Source organism: Eptatretus burgeri, chromosome 2, assembly GCF_056783735.1.
Source record: "Eptatretus burgeri isolate ZD-2024b chromosome 2, Ebu_testis_v1, whole genome shotgun sequence".
In the NCBI taxonomy this organism is placed as follows: Eukaryota; Metazoa; Chordata; class Myxini; order Myxiniformes; family Myxinidae; genus Eptatretus; species Eptatretus burgeri.
In genome coordinates this window covers 146,315,587-146,335,010 of record NC_140962.1, presented here as the reverse complement: position 1 = coordinate 146,335,010, position 19,424 = coordinate 146,315,587, and the positions used below count along the sequence as shown (strand labels likewise).

Sequence of the window (19,424 nt, the reverse complement as noted above, 5' to 3'; positions counted from 1 at the left end):
TGACAGTCCGTTGGCCAAGACTCGAACCTCTGTTCGTATGGGAGTAAAAGTTTCCCGCAAAGTCACCCAAACCCTCATCTCCACGTTTCCACCGATATTTTTGCTGAATCAAACGAGTGTGCGGTGAGTGACTGTATAACCTTAGGGAGCTGAATACATTTCTTTTTTTTTGTTCCATTGCCATTAAAATGTGGTCTCTCACACAGTAAGTGAAACCCGATGTTTAAATCTTTGGTTAAGGAACGCTGCGCAGTCTCTTCCATGTGCTTGTTTCCTGGGGACGTGCGAGGCAGACATGTAGAAAGAGAGGATATCTCAGCTGGGGTTACACCGAGGCCTCAGGCGTTGAGTTTTAAAGGGAGGGTGTACATCAAAGAGGAACTTCTTTCACTGGTGTGACATGCAAATGAGACCCTTTGCCATCCTGCAATACGGCCGTTGTGATTTTGGGATTACGAACCATTATGGGTTGTTTATCCGGTCACTTAAAGTACAATACAAAAACCTCATCCATGTACTTTCATATTACAAAAACCTACTTAGCAGATGTTTTGTATTTACAAACAACCACTGCCGACTAGTTCTCCTGCTTTTGGACAATTTCTGTGACATGTATGGTTGGGAAACCACAGGAATTGAAAGCCCAACTTCCCTCCTTCCTGCCATTTCTCTTGTGAACCCTTCCTTCATGTAACGGTTATCAATCAAAAACAGGCTTCGCCGGATCAATACTTCCCATTCAAATTTTTTGATTTTCAAATATTCTTCCAATCCCATTGATTTTTTTTTGTTGTTTGTTTCCGAAGTTGCATTGTGTTAGTTATTACAATAACCATAGCTTTAGGAGTTAGAGGGTAAGCTGTTGAAGACCAAACACAACCCTTTTATCATAACTAACTCTGTGCTTTAATGACCCAGTCTAGTCGGCGCCAGGAGAATGGAAGGGGGTGGCAGGGGGGAGCGGGTAGCCTTCCTCAGCTCCCTGTCCCAAATTGGCATTCCACTTTAGAGCGAGCATTGGCCGGCCTAAGACTAATGCACGGGCGGCCTAAGGGTCCGCGACACGTCTTTTGAACACCTCTGTTTTGAGTTTGAAGGCAACCCTTTGAGCCTGTTTGTTTTGTTCGGTCATTTCATTTTGCTTCACTTATTCCGCTAAGCGGTGCAGACCTTGCCACAAAAGGCTCGCCCTCGCTGGCGATACCAGCTCTCGGCACTCGGGTTTATCGTGTCCGCGTCCCTGGTGAATATCAGCGACAAAAGCCACAACTGCTGCTTCACCTTGAATGTAACCTTGGGATTGTACTTTCACACAAAAAAAATTTGCATTACCCTCAAAAAACAACATATAAATGAATTTTTTCAAAAAAAAAAGCTTAAAAAGTTGCTTTAAAATATGCAAAACCAAGACAAAAATCCTTCGATTTGATTTCAAACAGACTAAATATATAATTCAGATCATTTTTCTTTCTTTCGAAGCCTGCGTCATGTTCACGAACCATTGAGCGGCTGCTTATTCGCTTGATTCGCGTGTTCCAGACAAAGGACCAGAATAGCAGAATGCTTTATTGGATGCACAACACGAGGCCTTGCTGAAACTTCCGCGACAGGCCCAAAGGCCCGACCAGGCCCAGCAGGCTGACATCGCCTGCGGCTCTGGCATTTTCTGTTATGTTCAAAGCCTTCGTCCGCTGAAGTTTGCAAATTGCGGTTGATGGTGATGGCATTGGAAGAATTTGCATAATTTGATAACTACATCGGTGGAATCGAGGTCGTAATAACCGCCACCTCCTGCACTCATATGTGCCTATTGCTATTCATTATCCTATTACCTGCTTCCTTTCCCTTACTTTTGGTTTCTCCTTCCCCGACAATAAATTACTACCTCTCTTTGTGCTCGACTAGGTCTGCCTGCCTACAGTTCCACCTAGCTCATTTGTCAGCCGTTCATTTTGTTTTCCAGCAAAACAACTCACACCTTCTGATCGATGGCTGTTCATTCTATCCCCCTGTCATCACCTCCTCATCCCTCGTCCTGCCATTCTCTTTTAAAAGTCTTTATCTTTTCTATATTTCTCAATAAATTATTCAGATAGTTCTGTTGCTGGCTTAATGGTTAAGGTCAGTGGCCGAAGATCCTATGTCTTGAGTTCAAGCTCCTTAGTGGGGGCAGATAACAGCAATTTTTGAGAGTAATCATGCAAATGATTATGCAAGCATCAAATTTGGCACATTTGTTCTCCAGGGGATTCTAATCAAATCTGCCTGATTGGCCATTTGAAAATCCAAAATTTTGAAGGATTTGAAAAAAAAAAAAAAAAAAAAAGTCAACATCACGAATCAATGTTGGATGCTGGCTGAGATTGGTGAATGTTTCAGAAACATCATCAAAGACGTTCTAAGTCTGCCATGCAGTTTTCTTCCCTTTACTGCGAAAGGCAGACACGACGTCACATCCAGTGAACGCATGGAAGTATGGGGTCCTTCTAGCTTTCTCAGGCCCTATTGTAGAAACTACCTCAAGGATTGGAATCCATCGCGCATTGGCTCCTTGGCCAAAGGCAATCCACATGTTCTCAAGACCTAGTTCATGTAAGGATGGCAGTACAGATATTGCTATCACTAGTACGTCCGTGTCATTGGCCTTAATGATAATGGACTTGCTACCATCCGTCGTTGCATCCCTGGTGTGTACAAATATTCGAGTGTCAGCTTCTTCATGACAACATGGAGACACATCATCCAGTGACTTCCTTGTGTTGCTAATGGCATCTTCTCCTTTTGTGACAATGACTGTGCTTGTCGTCTGTGCTTCACACATCTTTTCCGCAAGGAAGTGAAACAGCTCAGTCTTGTTGCTGTCATCTCGAAGAAAGCTTCTCCAGCTACTTGGGGTCTTACTGGTTCCTGTCACTCTTCTTCTGATTCCTTGCCCCCTTTTTGACCTTTGACCCCCTTGCCTCGGACTTCAGACTTGACTTATTGTACACATCAAACACTACGTCCACCCTCTCGTACCTGGCACTATAGGATTCCACCTTTGGGATGATGTCTTCTTTAGCATAGTCATCAAATATCTTTGAAGTGCGTGGAGGAAGGGCATTGATAAGTGCTGAGCCATCAATGATGACTGCATCTCCCCTTGGTTCTCTGTCTGGGATGTTCACTTGCGCTTCAAGAATTTCAGCCAGCTCTGACTTCAATTTTGTTTGTTTTTTGTTTTTTTTGAAATTTTTCAAAATTTGGATTTTGAAATGGCCAAATGGGCAGATTTGATCAGAAAGCCCTGCAGAACATAAATGCCAAATTTGATGCTTGTATCGTAATTTGCACGATTTTTCTACTATCTACTACACTACCTGCCAAACCGTTGAACTACCACCAGGCAGATTGATTGAGGCTGTCATCCTTCTGAGTTTGGCAAAAATGAGTACCAGTTTACTGGTAACGGGGGCATTGCATCAGCGACACAGCTGCGCCCCAAGAAAAAGATGCAGCCCGGCAGCCACAGACTGCATACGAATAAATAAATTAATTAATCAATTAATTAATTAAATTTATCAGATGGGAGTGGATTGTTGATCCGACTATAAAATATTGGAACGGTGCTTCGCGGACAGAGCATTTCAGTGTGAGGTGCACCGTCCGTTGGATGGACGATAGGCCGGGGACCCGTTCGCTGGCATCAGGCTCTGGACGTTAAAGATCCCTCGGTGTCTTTAATCAAAAGTTATCGATGAGTTATCTCCAGCATTCTGAACAAATTAGAAGTTCCTCCCCAAATAACCTTCAGCCAAACTTCAGGCATGCCCAGCAGGCTTGGACCAAAAGCATTGCCTGGCCGAGTGTGTGTGTGTGTGTGTGTGTGTGTGTGTGTGTGTGTGTGTGTGTGTGTGTGTGTGTGTGTGTGTGTGTGTGTGTGTGTGTGTGTGTGTGTGTGTGTGTGTGTGTGTGTGTGTGTGTGTGTGTATACACATATGTATATCAGGGCTGGCATGATAACCTATGCCCTGGAGGCATGCACACTCACCTCTAACCTGTCCAAGTCTGGGCTCGAATCTCGGCCCAACTATAACCTGTCGGCCCGGTGTTTCGCAGCTCGGACAATTCATCAAGGTGTGTGCCATCCCTCAGCTCGACGTTAAATGGATCATACCATCTGGTATCATTAGTGGGTGACGTTAAAGTGAAGTGTCAGAGAGTTATCACCGACATCCTGGACAGATTACAAATTCCTGTCTGGACTGGTCGTGGGTAGCAAGTGGTCTATTCGTCTTGAAGGACCCTTCGCACCAGGTTGGACTGCTTGCTATCTTCGAGTGCAGTTGCCTTCAGGGTAGGTGTGTGTGTGTGTGTGTGTGTGTGTGTGTGTGTGTGTGTGTGTGTGTGTGTGTGTGTGTGTGTGTGTGTGTGTGTGTGTGTGTGTGTGTGTGTGTGTGTGTGTGTGTGTGTGTGTGTAAATTTCTTACCAATCATGAATTCTTGTATTTTGAAAAGTTTTTTTTTTTTTTTTTAGCCCCCATCTGAAGTTCATCCGAAGCCTCTTGAAAATGACTGGATGAATTTATTTCATACTTGGTACACGTATCTGGGTAATATAATATCTGGGCATGAGATATATCAAAAGATTTTGGGATCGGAACCAAGATGGAGTTTTGGGAATTTTTAAAAAGAGATTTACAGGATAGAATCGAACAGGATTGTCAATGATTTCAGGAACCATCATTTATTTATATATCTACCTTACCATATGACGACCAACACGAAACTTTGAATTATTTATTTATTATATACCCTTTACCAAGCATCTCCACGAAAATCACACAACTTTAAATTATTTATTTATTTACATACACTTCAACATCTGCATTACCAACACAAATTTTAATTAACTAATTATTTTTTAAGAAAAATACAATTTACCATATCCACAAGCAACACACAACTCAGAATGAATCAATTCTTTTTTTTTCTTACTTTTGTATGTCTTGGACCATCGTGATTATCTCGTTTGTAGAACTTTTCCAACACCCCCATGAAGATGGATATCCTTTCCATAACTTAGTAAAGGTTTCACTCCTTTATCTGTGTATTGACACAATGTGATGTGAATGCAAAATGATTTTGTGCCAAATCATAATCCATGCAATCCACGAGTAACGATCACATCCGCAGCAATGGATGAAATAAGAAATTGAGGATTCTGCTCGAACTTGTTCTCAAACATCTCATTTTCAGAACCTCGCTCGCTCCTGTGAGAGGTTACGATTGTAGGATATCCGTTTAATAATTCATGAGCACATAGTGAGGCCGCCACGATGAAATTGTCCGTTGTGCCAAGCTGTCGTAACGGTATTACACGCTGGTTCCACTGTTTCTACTCTCCTCATTACTGGAGCATCACATATGTTGTCCGTCATTAGCCAGTGAGCTACAGCATAATTGGGATGGAATTCTGAGTATTATCTTATTATCCAAACTGCAAACTGTCGACTTGTATCACTGCTACTGTACCTTTGGAATTTAATTTTTTTTCTCTCCTATTTACACATCGAGAGTCATTGCTGTGATACCTCGAGGGCCGATGTTCAGATATACCTACGGAGTTGAGATTTAGTCACCGTTTATTTGCAAGCCAACTTTTGTATTGTGCATTGAGTCACACTTTTGTATTGTGTCTGTTGACTTGTTATATTTTTTTTGTTTTGAGTGATTAGTGGTGATGCTGACTTGTCATAGCATGATCATTCTCATGTCAAGTTGTCCTTGGGGGGCATTAAGAGGAAACCACAATGTTCAGGCAGGCAGATAACTCCTTCACCAAAGGTCATTGGTGAGTGAATTGTATTGATTCTGTTCAAATTTCTGATCATTCTCCTGAGACTAGTTCAGTACCCAGAAGCTGAGAATCTGAAACCTTCAAATTGTTAGGTTCAGCTGGATTTGAAGCCGCACGCATTGGGGTCCAGTCTAGTGTTCTCCATCACCTTACTTGGAGTAGTTTTTGAGCTTGAATCTGGGGAGATAAAACTTTCCTGAAGTTACTATTTATCTCTGTGTACTCGCAAAGCTATGATGGACTAGTTGGTGAGCAAAACTATCGGTTTTCTAATGAAGACTGTTTAGAACAATATTATTTAATTATGACACAATAACAAACAATAGGAGAACTACTACAACTTTAAAGGCCACAATTATCCCCAACTTATTGTGGGGTCGGCTCGGAAAGTTTTTGGCCCAAGTCTTTCCCAAACCATTTGGCCAGGCCTGTATTAGACTGACGATGGCCAATATTTGTAATTTATGCAGGGTGTTGGAGATAACCCACCAACAGTTAACAAAGGATACAGTAAGGGTCATTAACATCCTCCAACTAATGCAAGCAGACGGGACACCCAGTTTAATGTCCATACGAGGGATGACAACCTGTGATGTAAAGGCCTGACTGTGAATCACCAACAAACAGTTTCATAGTGGAGTCTGGAATCAAACCCAGATTAGACAGCTAAAAGGTAAGTGCTCCCCTGCATCCATTATACCAGATAGTGTAGGACTGTATAATATATAAATATATATATATATATATATAATATTATAATATAATCTTTTTCAATCTTCCCTCATCTCACCACCACCTCAAAACTCAAGCCAACCAAGCTTTGTTTAACCGACTAACGGTTTCAATGCATGGGCAGAGTTTGAAAAATGGAGGCACCAGGGTTGTATCAAAACGACATGATGATCCATCCTTGTACTATCTCTCCGATAAGCCCACGATCAAGCGATTCCCAATTCGAATTCTATGACACTGTCAAGAAAGCGATCACCTGACTCAACCTCTTTTTCTACATCTCCAACAAAGCATTTGGCCCACATTCATCTGTCTTACCTGGAAATAAAGGTCTGAATATCCCTCAAAATGCACTTGTATTGTATGGACGTTGGGATCCCCAGTGTTTTCATTTTCCTTATCTTTGTCCAGCTGTATCCTGAAGCATGCACTTATGTTTTTTTCACTGATTGATTGGAAATACCTTAGGAAGCAGAGATAGTTTGCCTTTAAGACCTTGCCACTTGCATCATATCAAGTATCGACAACACTACACTCTAACCGAATGCTCTCTGTGGATAAGTCCAACATTTTTAACAATACCTCCACATTTGTCTCAGTCTCCTTTTTTATTTTTTTTCCTGCTTCTGGAATTCACCCCGACACTCAGAGTCTTGCACCATTCCCTGGAGTCTTTCACACGAGCAACCCATCAGCACCTTCTGCCACGTAACCCTCCTCTGTGTGACCCCATTTGACATGTACATACTGTTTTGCTTTTCGTTTGCCTCTTTGAGAACCTTACCTGATCTATTGCCGTGAAACGTTCACTAAACGGAGGAGTTGGCCACCACCCCTCAAGTATGCACCAAACTCGGGGGTTGCTTTTAACGCTGAAGCCGAAGATGGGATTGATACCATTTGTACCACCTATACAGTGGATTATCTAAGATCGGCCCTTTTTTGTACTGTCGCCAAAAACAAGTCTGAATGTTTACTTTATTTTATGACTTTCTTACTTGATTCTTATCTTTTGTTGCCTGATATCTTTTATCGCCTGATATTTCTTCCAAAGTCTTCGAACTTTGATTTGAATGTGTGCCAACGCGACAACACGGTGAGTGAACCCGTAAGGTCACACATTCACTTTTGCAAACTATACCAAAATGCTGCAGAAATTATTTTACAAAATTATTTCACAAGAGCTGATGAGATTCTTTGAAATCGGATTTCTGTAAGTTTTCACGACAAACTAGGATGGCATTCATAGAGGGCCTAATCTCGCCTCGCGCGCTCATTCTCAACAAAAATACCATCGTCAACTGAAAATGCAATGGTTATGGCCACTGCTATTATGGCCCATATATCTGTATCATCCCTGCACCCTATTATGTCACATACATTGCCATTATCCATAGCTTCATTGATTCATTACCAGGATATTTAACAACCACTTTGTGCACATTAAAGCTAAATTGCATCAATGACCGTGAATATGAAAAAAAAAGAAATTCATAACTATATTCCCCATGGATAGTCGATCATAGGTATGAAGTTTCACATTGATCTGTTAAGCAGTCCTGGAGAAGAATGTTTTTAAAATATGGCTACCATACCACATGCCCATCCATCCATCCATCGGAACCATACTCTGTGCAGAGCATTGGTGCTGCCAAAGCAGTCTCCTTGGCTATTGGACACAATCCTGGACGGGTCACCACTCCGACATAGGATACCAGCAAGCTGGCACTCATTTTGCTGACCTCAAAAGGATGACAAGCAGAGTCAACCCCACCTGGTGTTAAACGGCCAAGCAGGATTTGAAATCAGGATTCGAGGGTCCCAAGCCCACCACCCTAACCATTACGTCAACACCAGGCACCACATCCTCAATGACATTGTAAATTTAGTTCTTCACTCACATCGGGTCGTAGATCACATGTATGAAGTTTCAGATTTTTCCGAGAAGGATTTAGATTCAATCAATATTATGGCTGGAATACCACTTCACCGATGACATCATCGTTATCACCCTATATACACCATGGGAAGTTGATGACGTATGCCAAGTTTACAGTTTTTTTTTTTTTTGAACCGTTTCGGAGATGTCCATTTTTTTTCCATTAATGCAATGTGGCTATCATATCATGTGACCTTTGAGGTCAGAGTTCTCAAGAAAATAATCTCCATGGGGAGTTCCTCCTGGGTTTAAAGTTTTGTATCGATTGGACGTAACAATTGCAAAGAAAAATAATTTTTAAGCGAAAATATAGAGATGTGGACTCACACACACACACACACACACACACACACACACACACACACACACACACACACACACACACACACACACACACACACACACACACACACACACACACACACACACACACACACACACGTCACATGGACTAATCGGTCGCATGGTCTGGCAACTTTATTGGATGCAACGAAAATCTTTGAAAAATTATTTCTCTTTAACGTTTTATCAATTGACATGAAACGTCACAATTATGATATTGTAGTCATGGTGAATATATGTTTTAAATTTCAACCACATCGGACGCATGGTCTGGCAGCCAGAAGTATTTAATATTTTGAATCTAGGTTCAGGGATGATGTCATAGGTGGCTTTGTCATAGGTGTTTGGCAGCCATGTTGAATTTACCCCCAAAACCTTTAAAAATCCTCTTCTCCAGAATGGTTGGACAGATCGAGGAGAAACTTCACATACATGATCTTCACAGAAATAATTTGAGCAAAGTTTGTTGTGTTTAAATGACGACTTAAGTTTAAACTGTAAAAAAGCTAGTAATAGGCCATGTCAGGGGATGAAAAATATGACAATATTCTGCATGGCTTTATGACGACTGACTTCTGTGAAATACTGTACATTCCTCAAGCTCCGTACGAAGTGCTAAACAACGTTAACAAACTGTTGACCTGATTGACTTGGCATTTGAATTCCAACCGACTTGGAATTAAGTTATAGTAATAATTTAATTTCCATACATTTTCAACTGAAACACCTAGGTGGGACAAATCAATCCATTCTCAATTCAAGCACTCGCATGAATTGTTGCATCACCGGTTGTTCTTGTTCCTGACGTCGAGGAATATTCATAATTTCTGGAAGGCGCGTAATGCGAGTGAGACTAATGGTGATGTGCTTGTTCTTATGTAACCCAACTCTGACTGGGACTCGGTCCAGATTGGCGTACAAGTCTTGAATCAAATTATCCCGGTGTCTGCCGCTTGGTCGCTGCCCTGCGTATGTTTGAGCACAATCTTCCATTCTCTCAGTGAAGGAAAGTTCATTCAGATGTTCTGTTGAGACGTATAAACTTTTATGACTATTATTGTTAAGTTGTTGGCTTTTTTTTTCTTTCCTTTTACAGGTCCTTGCACGAATCGAGGTGGAGACTGGAATAAGGTTCGCTCACTATACATCAACATAGCAGGTGAGTTTCAACTTTCCTTCGCTGCATATTTCTACTGGTGGTTGAACCAACTTTTGTGAAGGATAAACGATTACTCGTTGTTTTTCCTTTCAAACTTTACTACACTCTTTATTATTTCATATAATGTCTGGCACAACATTGTGGAAGAGTTCCAAGAGGAACCTGCATGGTGAATGGAGATCTAACTTTCATCTCACATTTCAGAATCCAAGCCCCAATACTGAAGTATATGCATAAGATGATGTCGTTTCTCTCTTTCATGTAAATGAGTTTCTTAATCATCGTGTGCCAAAGCCAGGTGTCTTCTTCCACCCACTTTCTGACCTGTATCGTGTTCATGTGTAGTGTTCAGATGAACCCACGACGTGAGCCTCAAGTGAAATCGTCCTCTTCCAGGTCGTACATTCTAAAATATCTTGTGTACACACCCAAAGGTTGTACATTTTGGTGGAAACCTTGTGTAAGTCAATACCACACCAAACAGCAATAGCAATTTTGCAAATACATGTCTAAATGCACAAGAAGCATTACCAAAAGTGGCATTCACGTTTTACGAAAGATAACAGACAAGGTGGCAACGTTCATTGTGGTAACCGATGAGGAAAAAGTGGCAGATGATGTCCAGACATTGGCAAATCTATTGACGATTCAGAAACTGGGGAGTAAGTAACGTGGACAACACAGGTCACAAGGTCAAATCGGCTAAAAGCTCACACAAGGCGGCAATTGCACTCAACACGTCCACGGCTCACATTCGGCCAACACTCACGCCCAGGGGAGTCATTATCACATAAAGAGCGTTCACACCTTGAGTCGTCAGTGTATTACTTTCAGAAATTCACTAAATTATTCACTTTCCTGTGGACTCTAACGGATGGATCGTTACCATCGATGGAGTCCAGTTTTTTCTTTGTAAGATCAAATGAAGAATAATTACTTGATTGACTAATCAAGATGAAGCCAACTGTCATATGTGATGAGTTCAATTATCATCATGCTAATTGGCTGTGTGTTGGTACCTCTCTCACCAGCCATGGCACTTCCACAAAGGACTTCTGTGACTCCATGGGACTGACTCAATCCTTGAACTTTCCCACCCGGATTTTTCCCAACGGCAAATTTTCCCTTCTGAAATTGGTGATGACCAACTTTCCTGCCAATGTATCTTGCTCATCCTCTGCTACAATTGACTCGTCTGATCATGTGCTTGTGAAGGTCAATGTCTGTCTGGCCATTCTCAGAGAACAGCCTCAGTGCTGGCAAATCTTGCAGTTCACTCAGGCAAACAGACAGGGACTCCAACCAGCCATCACACTTCAGGACTGGTCTCCTCTATCTACCACCCCTGATATTAATTCAGCCTGGGAAATTTTCCACAGAGGCATACTTTCTCTTAGGCACACATTCATCCCATCTCGTCTTCAGTTATCTTACCCGTCCTCCCGCTCTTGGTTAGTTGAATCTTGTGGTGAGGCAGTTGCTTAAAAACACCTTGCATTCTCCTCCTGGAAGGCAAATCCAACGGAAGGCAACCTCAGATCATTCCACATCCATCCACCCATTGGGACCAGATTCTGTGCAGAGCGTTGGTGCTGCCTATCGCAGTCTCCTCGGCTATTGGGCACAATCATGGATGGGTCACCACTCCGACACAAGATATCAGCAAGCTGGCACTCATTTTTCTGACCTTTGAAGGATGCCAGGCGAGTCGACCCCACCTGGTGTTACTTCAACAGCTGAGTGGGATTTGAATTCAGAATCCCAGGATCCCAAGCCCACCACCCTAACCATTATGCCAACACCAGACATATCATTCCACAAAGCCCACAACAAGTGTGTGTCTACCCACAGGACAGCCAGAAAACAACATCTGCTCAATCTCAAGAATGAACTTTCAAACTTGTCTCCCTCCTCTAACATCTTGTGGCACCTTGTCAATTCCATTTCTGGAGTATGCTCCCCTACCATTCCTTCCTTCTCTTCAAATGGCACCACAGCCAACTCCACTCGTGAGAAGGCCGAATGCTTCAATTCTGTGTTTGCTTCAAAATCTTGTGTCCCCAACCCCTCTCTCTGGACCCACATTTCCCAGTCATACCCAACTGCTCCTGAATTCTGTGTCTTTTTCACCTAAGAAGGTGGAAAGGTTTCTGGCAACCCTCAACACTGACTCTGCGACTGGACCAGAGGGCATCAGCTCACATGTCCTACAACCTTGCTCTGCTCCTCTTGCACATCCTCTCGCCACACTTTTCACCCTGTAATTTACCATAGGTCATCTTCCATCTGCTTAGAAATAAACAAACATCACAGCATTACATAAAAAGGTGCAAAAACAGATCCTCTTACTTCCAATCATCAGCAAGGTCATGGAATCCATCATCGCAGTTGCCATAAAGTGATTCCTTTTCTCCCACAGCCTCACCTCAGATCATCAATTCGGATTCAGACCTGATGTTTCTACTGTGGACATGCTGCTCCTCCTCTCCCAACAATGATGGAGGCCCTCAATATCTTTGGACATATCTCGAGCTTTCAATACAGTCTGGCATCCTACGTTGCTCTCCAAACTGTCCGCCTATGGAATCTAAGGCCAACTCTACTTTTGCATGACTGACTTCCTCCGGTCTCAGAGCCAATGTTTGGCTCTCAACGGAACCCTTTCTTCTCCTCTCCATGTCGAGGCTGTGGTTCCCCAAAGCAGTGTTCTAGGTTCCATCTTATTCCTAATCTTCATCGATGATCTCACTGACTCTCTGGAAAATCCTCTCTATCTCGTTGCTGATGACTCCACACTTGGCCGAGACATCCTCCATCTTCTGACAGACAGGCAGCACCCTCGTCCCTCTCTTCAGACCTTGACAAAATCACAAACTGGTCAAACACTTGGAATATGCCTTTCAAACCTGAGAAATCCCACAAATCTCTCTCTCTCTCTCTGTCTCTATCTCTATCTCTATCTCTATCTCTATCTCTCTCTGAAAGGACCATACTGTAAAACCTTCTATCTACTTTCACACACTGAAACACTTGCGTCTCACTCGCCTCCATGATCTCTCTTGTGCAAGCCACATTTCATTGTTGGCCTCCAAAGCTAAGTGTCGACTGGGCATTCTCTATCATACAACGCCCTTCCTTGGCACACCTGAGCTTTTATCCAATGAGAAAGCCTTAATCCATAGCCTGATGGAGTACTGCTCTCCCCTCTGTGCTGGCACTCACGCCTCTCACTTTTCTTGGCTTCATGCTGTCGAAACCAGGCATTTGGAATCATTGGAATATCTCACGATGAAGCTGAGTCTATGGGCCTATCACTTCGCCATCGCCGACAGGTCAGTGGTCTCTCTGTCTTCTTCCACTTCATTTCTTTTCTTGCACCCTCTTCCCTCTTCCCCCCCCCCCCAGGTATCTGCAGGATGTATGCAATCCAACAACCACCCCCTCCTTTGAAACTACCTAAACCCAGAACTACTGCTCACCTGCACTGATTTATTCCTCTTATTTTTTTTCACCTGTGGAACCACCTTCCATACTCTCTTCAATCTCATTATACCCTCCAGGTCTTCAAGACAGCTGTTCACCACCATCTCAAGTCGCATGACCCTTTTTACGCACATTAAACCACCCCTTACCCCTCCAAAATCTTTACTTATGTATCCATTTTGTCCATGCCTTGCGTTCTCCCCTACCCATCATCGTTACCTGCATCCCTTGTATGTCCATCTCCGTCTATTTTCTCCCTTGGCCCTGCTGTTGGCGTTTCTCCTTTCTCCTGCCATTCCTTTTGTTATGTTGTGTCCTGTGCTGTTCTGCGTCATAGCTCTTCCACGAGCCTTGACCATGTATTTAAAAAAATAAATAAATTATTAGACCAGACTTGGTAGCATAATTATTTGTGCATCTGCTCCTAATCTGGAAAGTCAGTGGCTTGAACCCCAGCCGAATCATACCAAAGACTTCAAAAAATTGTTCCTTGCTTGACACACAGCATTTAAGAGATAGAACACAGACAAACTCCACTGGTAGGCATTCAGGAGGAGGAGGAGGAAATCCCACCATAATTATCCCACTGAGTGCAGAGAGAAAAGTGACGTCATAAAGATGGTTTTGCTGGTACCCAGAGTGCTTTGGGAAATAACTTCACTTTGTCTGAAATCATTGCCAACAACTCCTCTTTAGACGCTGTTAAGAATTCCTCCTTAGACACGCTGTTAAGAAAGAATTAGAAGAAGAATAAGAATAAAAGCAAATAATTAAGAATTCATTCTTCAATTTGTTTTGTTGTTTCACTTTCAAAATCAGCCAGCATCCCCATCGCGTGTCTGTCCTGTTGCGCGCACGCATACATTATACAAATATCGGTTCATTCCAATTTTTTGACACGGACTTGTTTGCAAAATGTGAGCTGGATATATATTTGGCTGCAAGAGTGTATTAAGTAACGCATCATTGTCATTGCGAACATTGTTGGCCTTCCCTTGCACGATCAGCATGTGTCCATTCGACTTCTCAATGCACTCTGAGCGAAGACGTATCATCTTTATTAAAGATATCCTTCAGGAATTCAAGGGCTCTGAGGTCAGAATGTATTCTCTCACTTCAACCACCTCCCGTCACACCAGAAGAGCTCCACCTTTGTATAATGAAATGCTCAAGCTCGAAGTGATGTTCCCTCTCCGGAGATGGTACAACCGTTTGTAATGGATCCTACTGTAGAATTAGAATCGGTAGCAATGATCAGCTTGTTCGCCGTAAAGATAGCTCACAAAAGAAACCCACTGGCTCTCTTTACTTATCCGGCATCCTGACAGTTAAGGACAACAGCTTGTATGATTTATATCAGGTGCTATCTTAGGAAAAGACGTATGTCACTTTTGAAAACAAGGGAGACAATCTTGAGATATCTCCAAGATGAACGACAGCCAGAGGCGCTGAGCACCTGGACAGTGACCCTGTTGACCCGCCATGCATACACGAGGCCCGAGGGAAAGACCGAATGTGGAAAGACGAGCAGAGAAAGGCATCCTGAAAGCCTCTTCATGAAAGTCCTTATATTTGCTTCGTTCATATACTTGACGAATGATGCAAGACAGCTCAGAAGTAAAACTGAACAATAAAGTGGTGTCATTCATAGCTACTGTACTTGCAATCCGACTTCTGTTTCACCTGCTTGAATGCAATCGAATTTCCACCGCTTTGAATTCGACCACAGCGGAGAGATTCCTGGGGGCAAGAAGTGCATCTGCTCAATTCGACATGATTGTTCTCTTATTGCACCGCACGATGAATGCTGGACTAAATCGTGGAAACAAATGGCATTTTACACTGCGTCCTCTGTAGAGAAAGCAGAATGCTAGGTCCTGCAAAGTGCACTGGTTTTTGTAATCTTCTTCATAATGAGTCTCTGTGTCCTGCGCTCTTTTACATGTTGCTGACCCTCTTTTGGACTGGAAAAGGCTACAGAATAGCTCCCTTGGCATTGGGAATTGGAGAGAAGAGTGTTTGGGTGAATGAACGAGCTTCTGTGCATACTCAGAAAATTGCACACTTGCGAGTCCAATGGAGGGCCCGGAAAGTGCATTCCTTCAATGTATAGGCCGGGGCTTAGCGGATCTAACCATTCAGGTCGGCACAAAAGCAGCTCAACAAGAGCACTCTGATTCATCTAAAAAGCACTCGCCGAGGCCTTGAAAATGAACGGAAGAGATTTTGCTGCGGGTCTTGTTCTTTGATGTCGTAAAAGGGTTGCCTAATAGACTTTCTCTATAGTTTTGACTGTAGATTGATACCTTCTTGGTTATTTGGCTACAACGTGTTGCGATTCTAACATGCAATTGCAGCAGGATGGGAAGTCGTTTGGACGAACGCAGTGTGAAGTTTTGTGTTTCCTTACTCGGGGAGTTGGGGAATCAAGGACAATGATCGAGTGTCTAGACCTTTGAGGTTATTGGGATAGTAATAGTGATACATCTCCTGGAACACGTGTATTTAGGAAAATGTTCTCCTGTAACACGGGCGAGCTCGCAAGCATGGCCACATGCCAATAATGATGCGAACCAGGACACCTACTTTCTCCAGCTTCTGCTCGATCCCTATTTGCGAAGTTTGAAATTGTCCCAAGGGAATTGCGGTTGACCATGAACTCCAGCAGGAGAGGTTTTCCAGTTTTCATCCATTGCCTTTCATGTTCTGAGAAAAAGCATGTTATTGTAAAACGATTCCTTCAACCATTTCGAGCAGCAGCTTCATCATTGGGTTGTAGGTGGAGCAGTCGTTGGACCGGCCTTGGCCTCGCATCCTGTAGTTCTTAAGTTATCGAAACATTTTATCACGACATGAACTGCAGATCTTGGACACTTGGTTTCAACCAATAATATTTCAATATAGGGGTTCTATAATCATAATAGAGCCAATGAGCCTATGGGACTGGAAAACGAGCAGCAGGCATCAACCTTGAGACGTATAAAAACCCGGAGAACTCGGGAATTAAATTGTTACAATCCTGAGATGTATCGTCATGCAGGGAATAATGAAATTTAACACCCTGGGTATTCTGCGATGCATCGTGGTCCATCCCAGGGCACTTTCGGGCCATTCCGCTCACACTAACGACATCATTACCACAAAAGATACCGACACGAAATATATATATTCCAGGAAACAGTTGCCACTTTTAATACAGCGAAATAATTCTACAACATCTCATTAGACATCTGTTACAGATAAAACAAGCTGTTGGCATGTATTATTTGGTGTTCCTACAGAGAAGAGGAGAGCATTGATTATTTCATGGGCAAAGCAGCAGGATAGCTCATTCGTTAGCATCCTCTCCACTGAGTAGTCTATTCTGGGGTCGACCCCCAGCAGAGTTGATTGGAAAAAGGCAGCTGTCATGTCAGCAATCATGTTGCCATAAAAAATCCCATGAAACCTTTCTCAGATAGAAGCAAAACCTTTGGGCTGGTAGCATGGCGACCCAAAACCTCCTGCCAAATATGTGGGTTCGGTATGAAGATGTCCCTGATGTTAGATGTGCACATAGGTCAAGAGAGCAATTGTATGTGCATTTAACCAGACATAGATAGAGGAAGTTAATCGGATGTGGACATGACACTTGCATACGGTCGAAACAGCTTTTTTTTTTTTTTGCATGTCAAGGGTTTCTCTTGGATAATCCTCGTGTAAGCTCAACTTAAGATGGTGGTCTTTTGCAAGCTATATTTAATGGTGCATCACTGATGAAATCCTTGCGAGGTTGTCTCGGAGCCCACCTTCTGTCCGGACGACCTAGCATGGATTTCATCAATGACGTGCATTGAAGAAAAGGCAGAGGAGAGAGCCCACGAGAATGGCGGTAATTAAAAGTCACTGTCTGTTAACGGCTTGTCAGGCGAGACATAGCAGTGGCATGCCGAGCAAGGCAAAGCCTATGTCCCCGCAGGTCCCATTATCAGGCCGAGTGCGGCGGTCTAATTGCAGCGTCCCTGCCGCGAGGACCGTCCTGCTGCCGAGCCCTCCCCGCTCACCCTTCACCTGCCACCTCGCAGTAATGAGCAACCCAACCTCGTGGCGTGGGCAGACTTTGAAGCAGATTTATTCCAAAACATACACTGGCCCACACTTCTGATTAACCAATGGCACCAAAAGCAGACCTGAGTTATCATGAATTGATACATCTATCTCTTTGATCGTTGTTGACAGGGTATGACCATGCACGTCAGTAATCTCCGAGGTCCATTTTCTGGGTTCGCTTGAGGAAATGATTTCCAGAAAGCGCGTTTAATACCCCGACTCAATTACCAAAATGCTCGAGATATCTACAACTTAACCTCCCCACTGACGTCTTCATAATAATCTTGCATTCACTTACGAACAGGAAGTTCACAACTCCTCAATCATAAGAATTTGTATCCGCCATCTTGTTACTGCTGAGTTTGTTTGTGAAGTCCGATCGAAAGCCTGAACAGATGAGGAAGATGCAGAGGATGTATCGCAAAACAAATAACCATGGTGTCCAAGGCAGTTTCCAAAGACGCGGCTGTGAGATTGATCTGAATCACGAGGAAAGCTACAATCAACGAGTGAAGTCCCCAAAGAACTCCATTTACGGCAATCAATAATATCGGCCGGATTGGAAGGAACAAAGGAAGTCAGGGTGATCCAAACAGCCTTTCTTGATGGCAGTGTTTAACTCTCTTTTCCAAAGCAAAGCTGACACGGCCCAGTCGGTTCAAAGCGTTTGAGCCCTTTCTGTGGACACAAAAGGATTGGAAACAAGTTTCTTGCTCAAGGGGACGCTTAGGCTAAATGTCCGCTAGAAGTCCACATTGGATTTCTGACAGCCGTTTATGGGAACAAAGATTCCGGCAGGTGGAGGGTAATGCCTGTCCCTTGAGGCAAGAACAACCATAAGGTATTTTCCACTACTTTCTGTCATCCTAAATCCACTAAATCTGTATAATGGACATTCATCTCGAATTAATGGAACAGCAAGTGAAAGATACCTCTTAAAATAAATAAAGAAGCGTTGTGCGGACAACGCCTGGAAAACGAGAAATAGGCAAATTCAATAAAAAAAAAAGTTATTATTATACAAGGTCTGGGCACCCATCAGATGAAGGGGTTCAGAGATAGTGGGGGACATGTTTCGAGAGTAGCAATGAGAGGAGATGGAATCATCGATGTTAACAATGGGCAGGGATAGGCAACCAGTCGAGCCTATAGTCGTGGAATGGCAGAGAACAGGCTGGCGACTCTTAGTGCCACGTCCGAAGAAACATCAGGAGGTGTCAGAGCTGCTTCAGTGGAAATAGAGTATCATGGGATGTGAAAAAGGTGTGTGATGATTGTTTGAAATGTGTAAGTTTAAAAGGAGTAGAAGAGAGAGATAGACATAGATTTAAAAAAATAAATAAAAGATTAAGGTGGGGAAGGGGAGAGAGAGAGAGATGAAGAGGGAGGAGATAGAGGTAAGAATGGGAAAGTGGGAGAGAAAAAGAAGGGAGAGAAAGGGGGAGGGAAGATAGGGAAGAGGTTTGGGGTAGGGGATGAAGAGAGGAGGAGAGCAAAAAAAGAGAGGGAGGAGGGAGGGAGAGGGAAGAGAGAGAAAGGGGAAGGGAGAGAGAGAGAGAGAGAGAGAGAGAGAGAGAGAGAGACAGAGAGAGAGACAGAGAGAGAGACAGAGACAGAGACAGAGACAGAGACAGAGACAGAGACAGAGACAGAGACAGAGACAGAGACAGAGACAGAGACAGAGACAGAGACAGAGAGAGAGAGAGAGAGAGAGAGAGAGAGAGAGAGAGAGAGAGAGAGAGAGAGAGAGAGAGAGAGAGAGAGAGAGAGAACGCGAACACAGATCCAAACACATCAACACCAAGGGGGAAATGTGCAATCTCAACATATTTGAAGCATCA

At 43.2% G+C, this 19,424-nt stretch overlaps 2 protein-coding genes across 5 annotated transcripts in view; one reads left to right on the top strand and one right to left on the bottom strand.

The window, feature by feature from the left end:
• The window catches only part of LOC147033460 (semaphorin-3A-like), a 226,025-nt gene that overhangs the window by 93,022 nt on the left and 113,579 nt on the right, over window positions 1–19,424 (top strand). For both annotated transcript variants that reach the window (XM_085871648.1, XM_085871647.1), the window contains exon 2: window positions 9,949–10,011. In XM_085871648.1, coding sequence (XP_085727774.1) covers window positions 9,949–10,011 — 63 coding nt within the window. The remainder of the gene's footprint in view (window positions 1–9,948; window positions 10,012–19,424) is intronic.
• Window positions 1–19,424, bottom strand: part of LOC147033461 (uncharacterized) — a 42,408-nt gene that overhangs the window by 14,694 nt on the left and 8,290 nt on the right. The window lies entirely within an intron of this gene.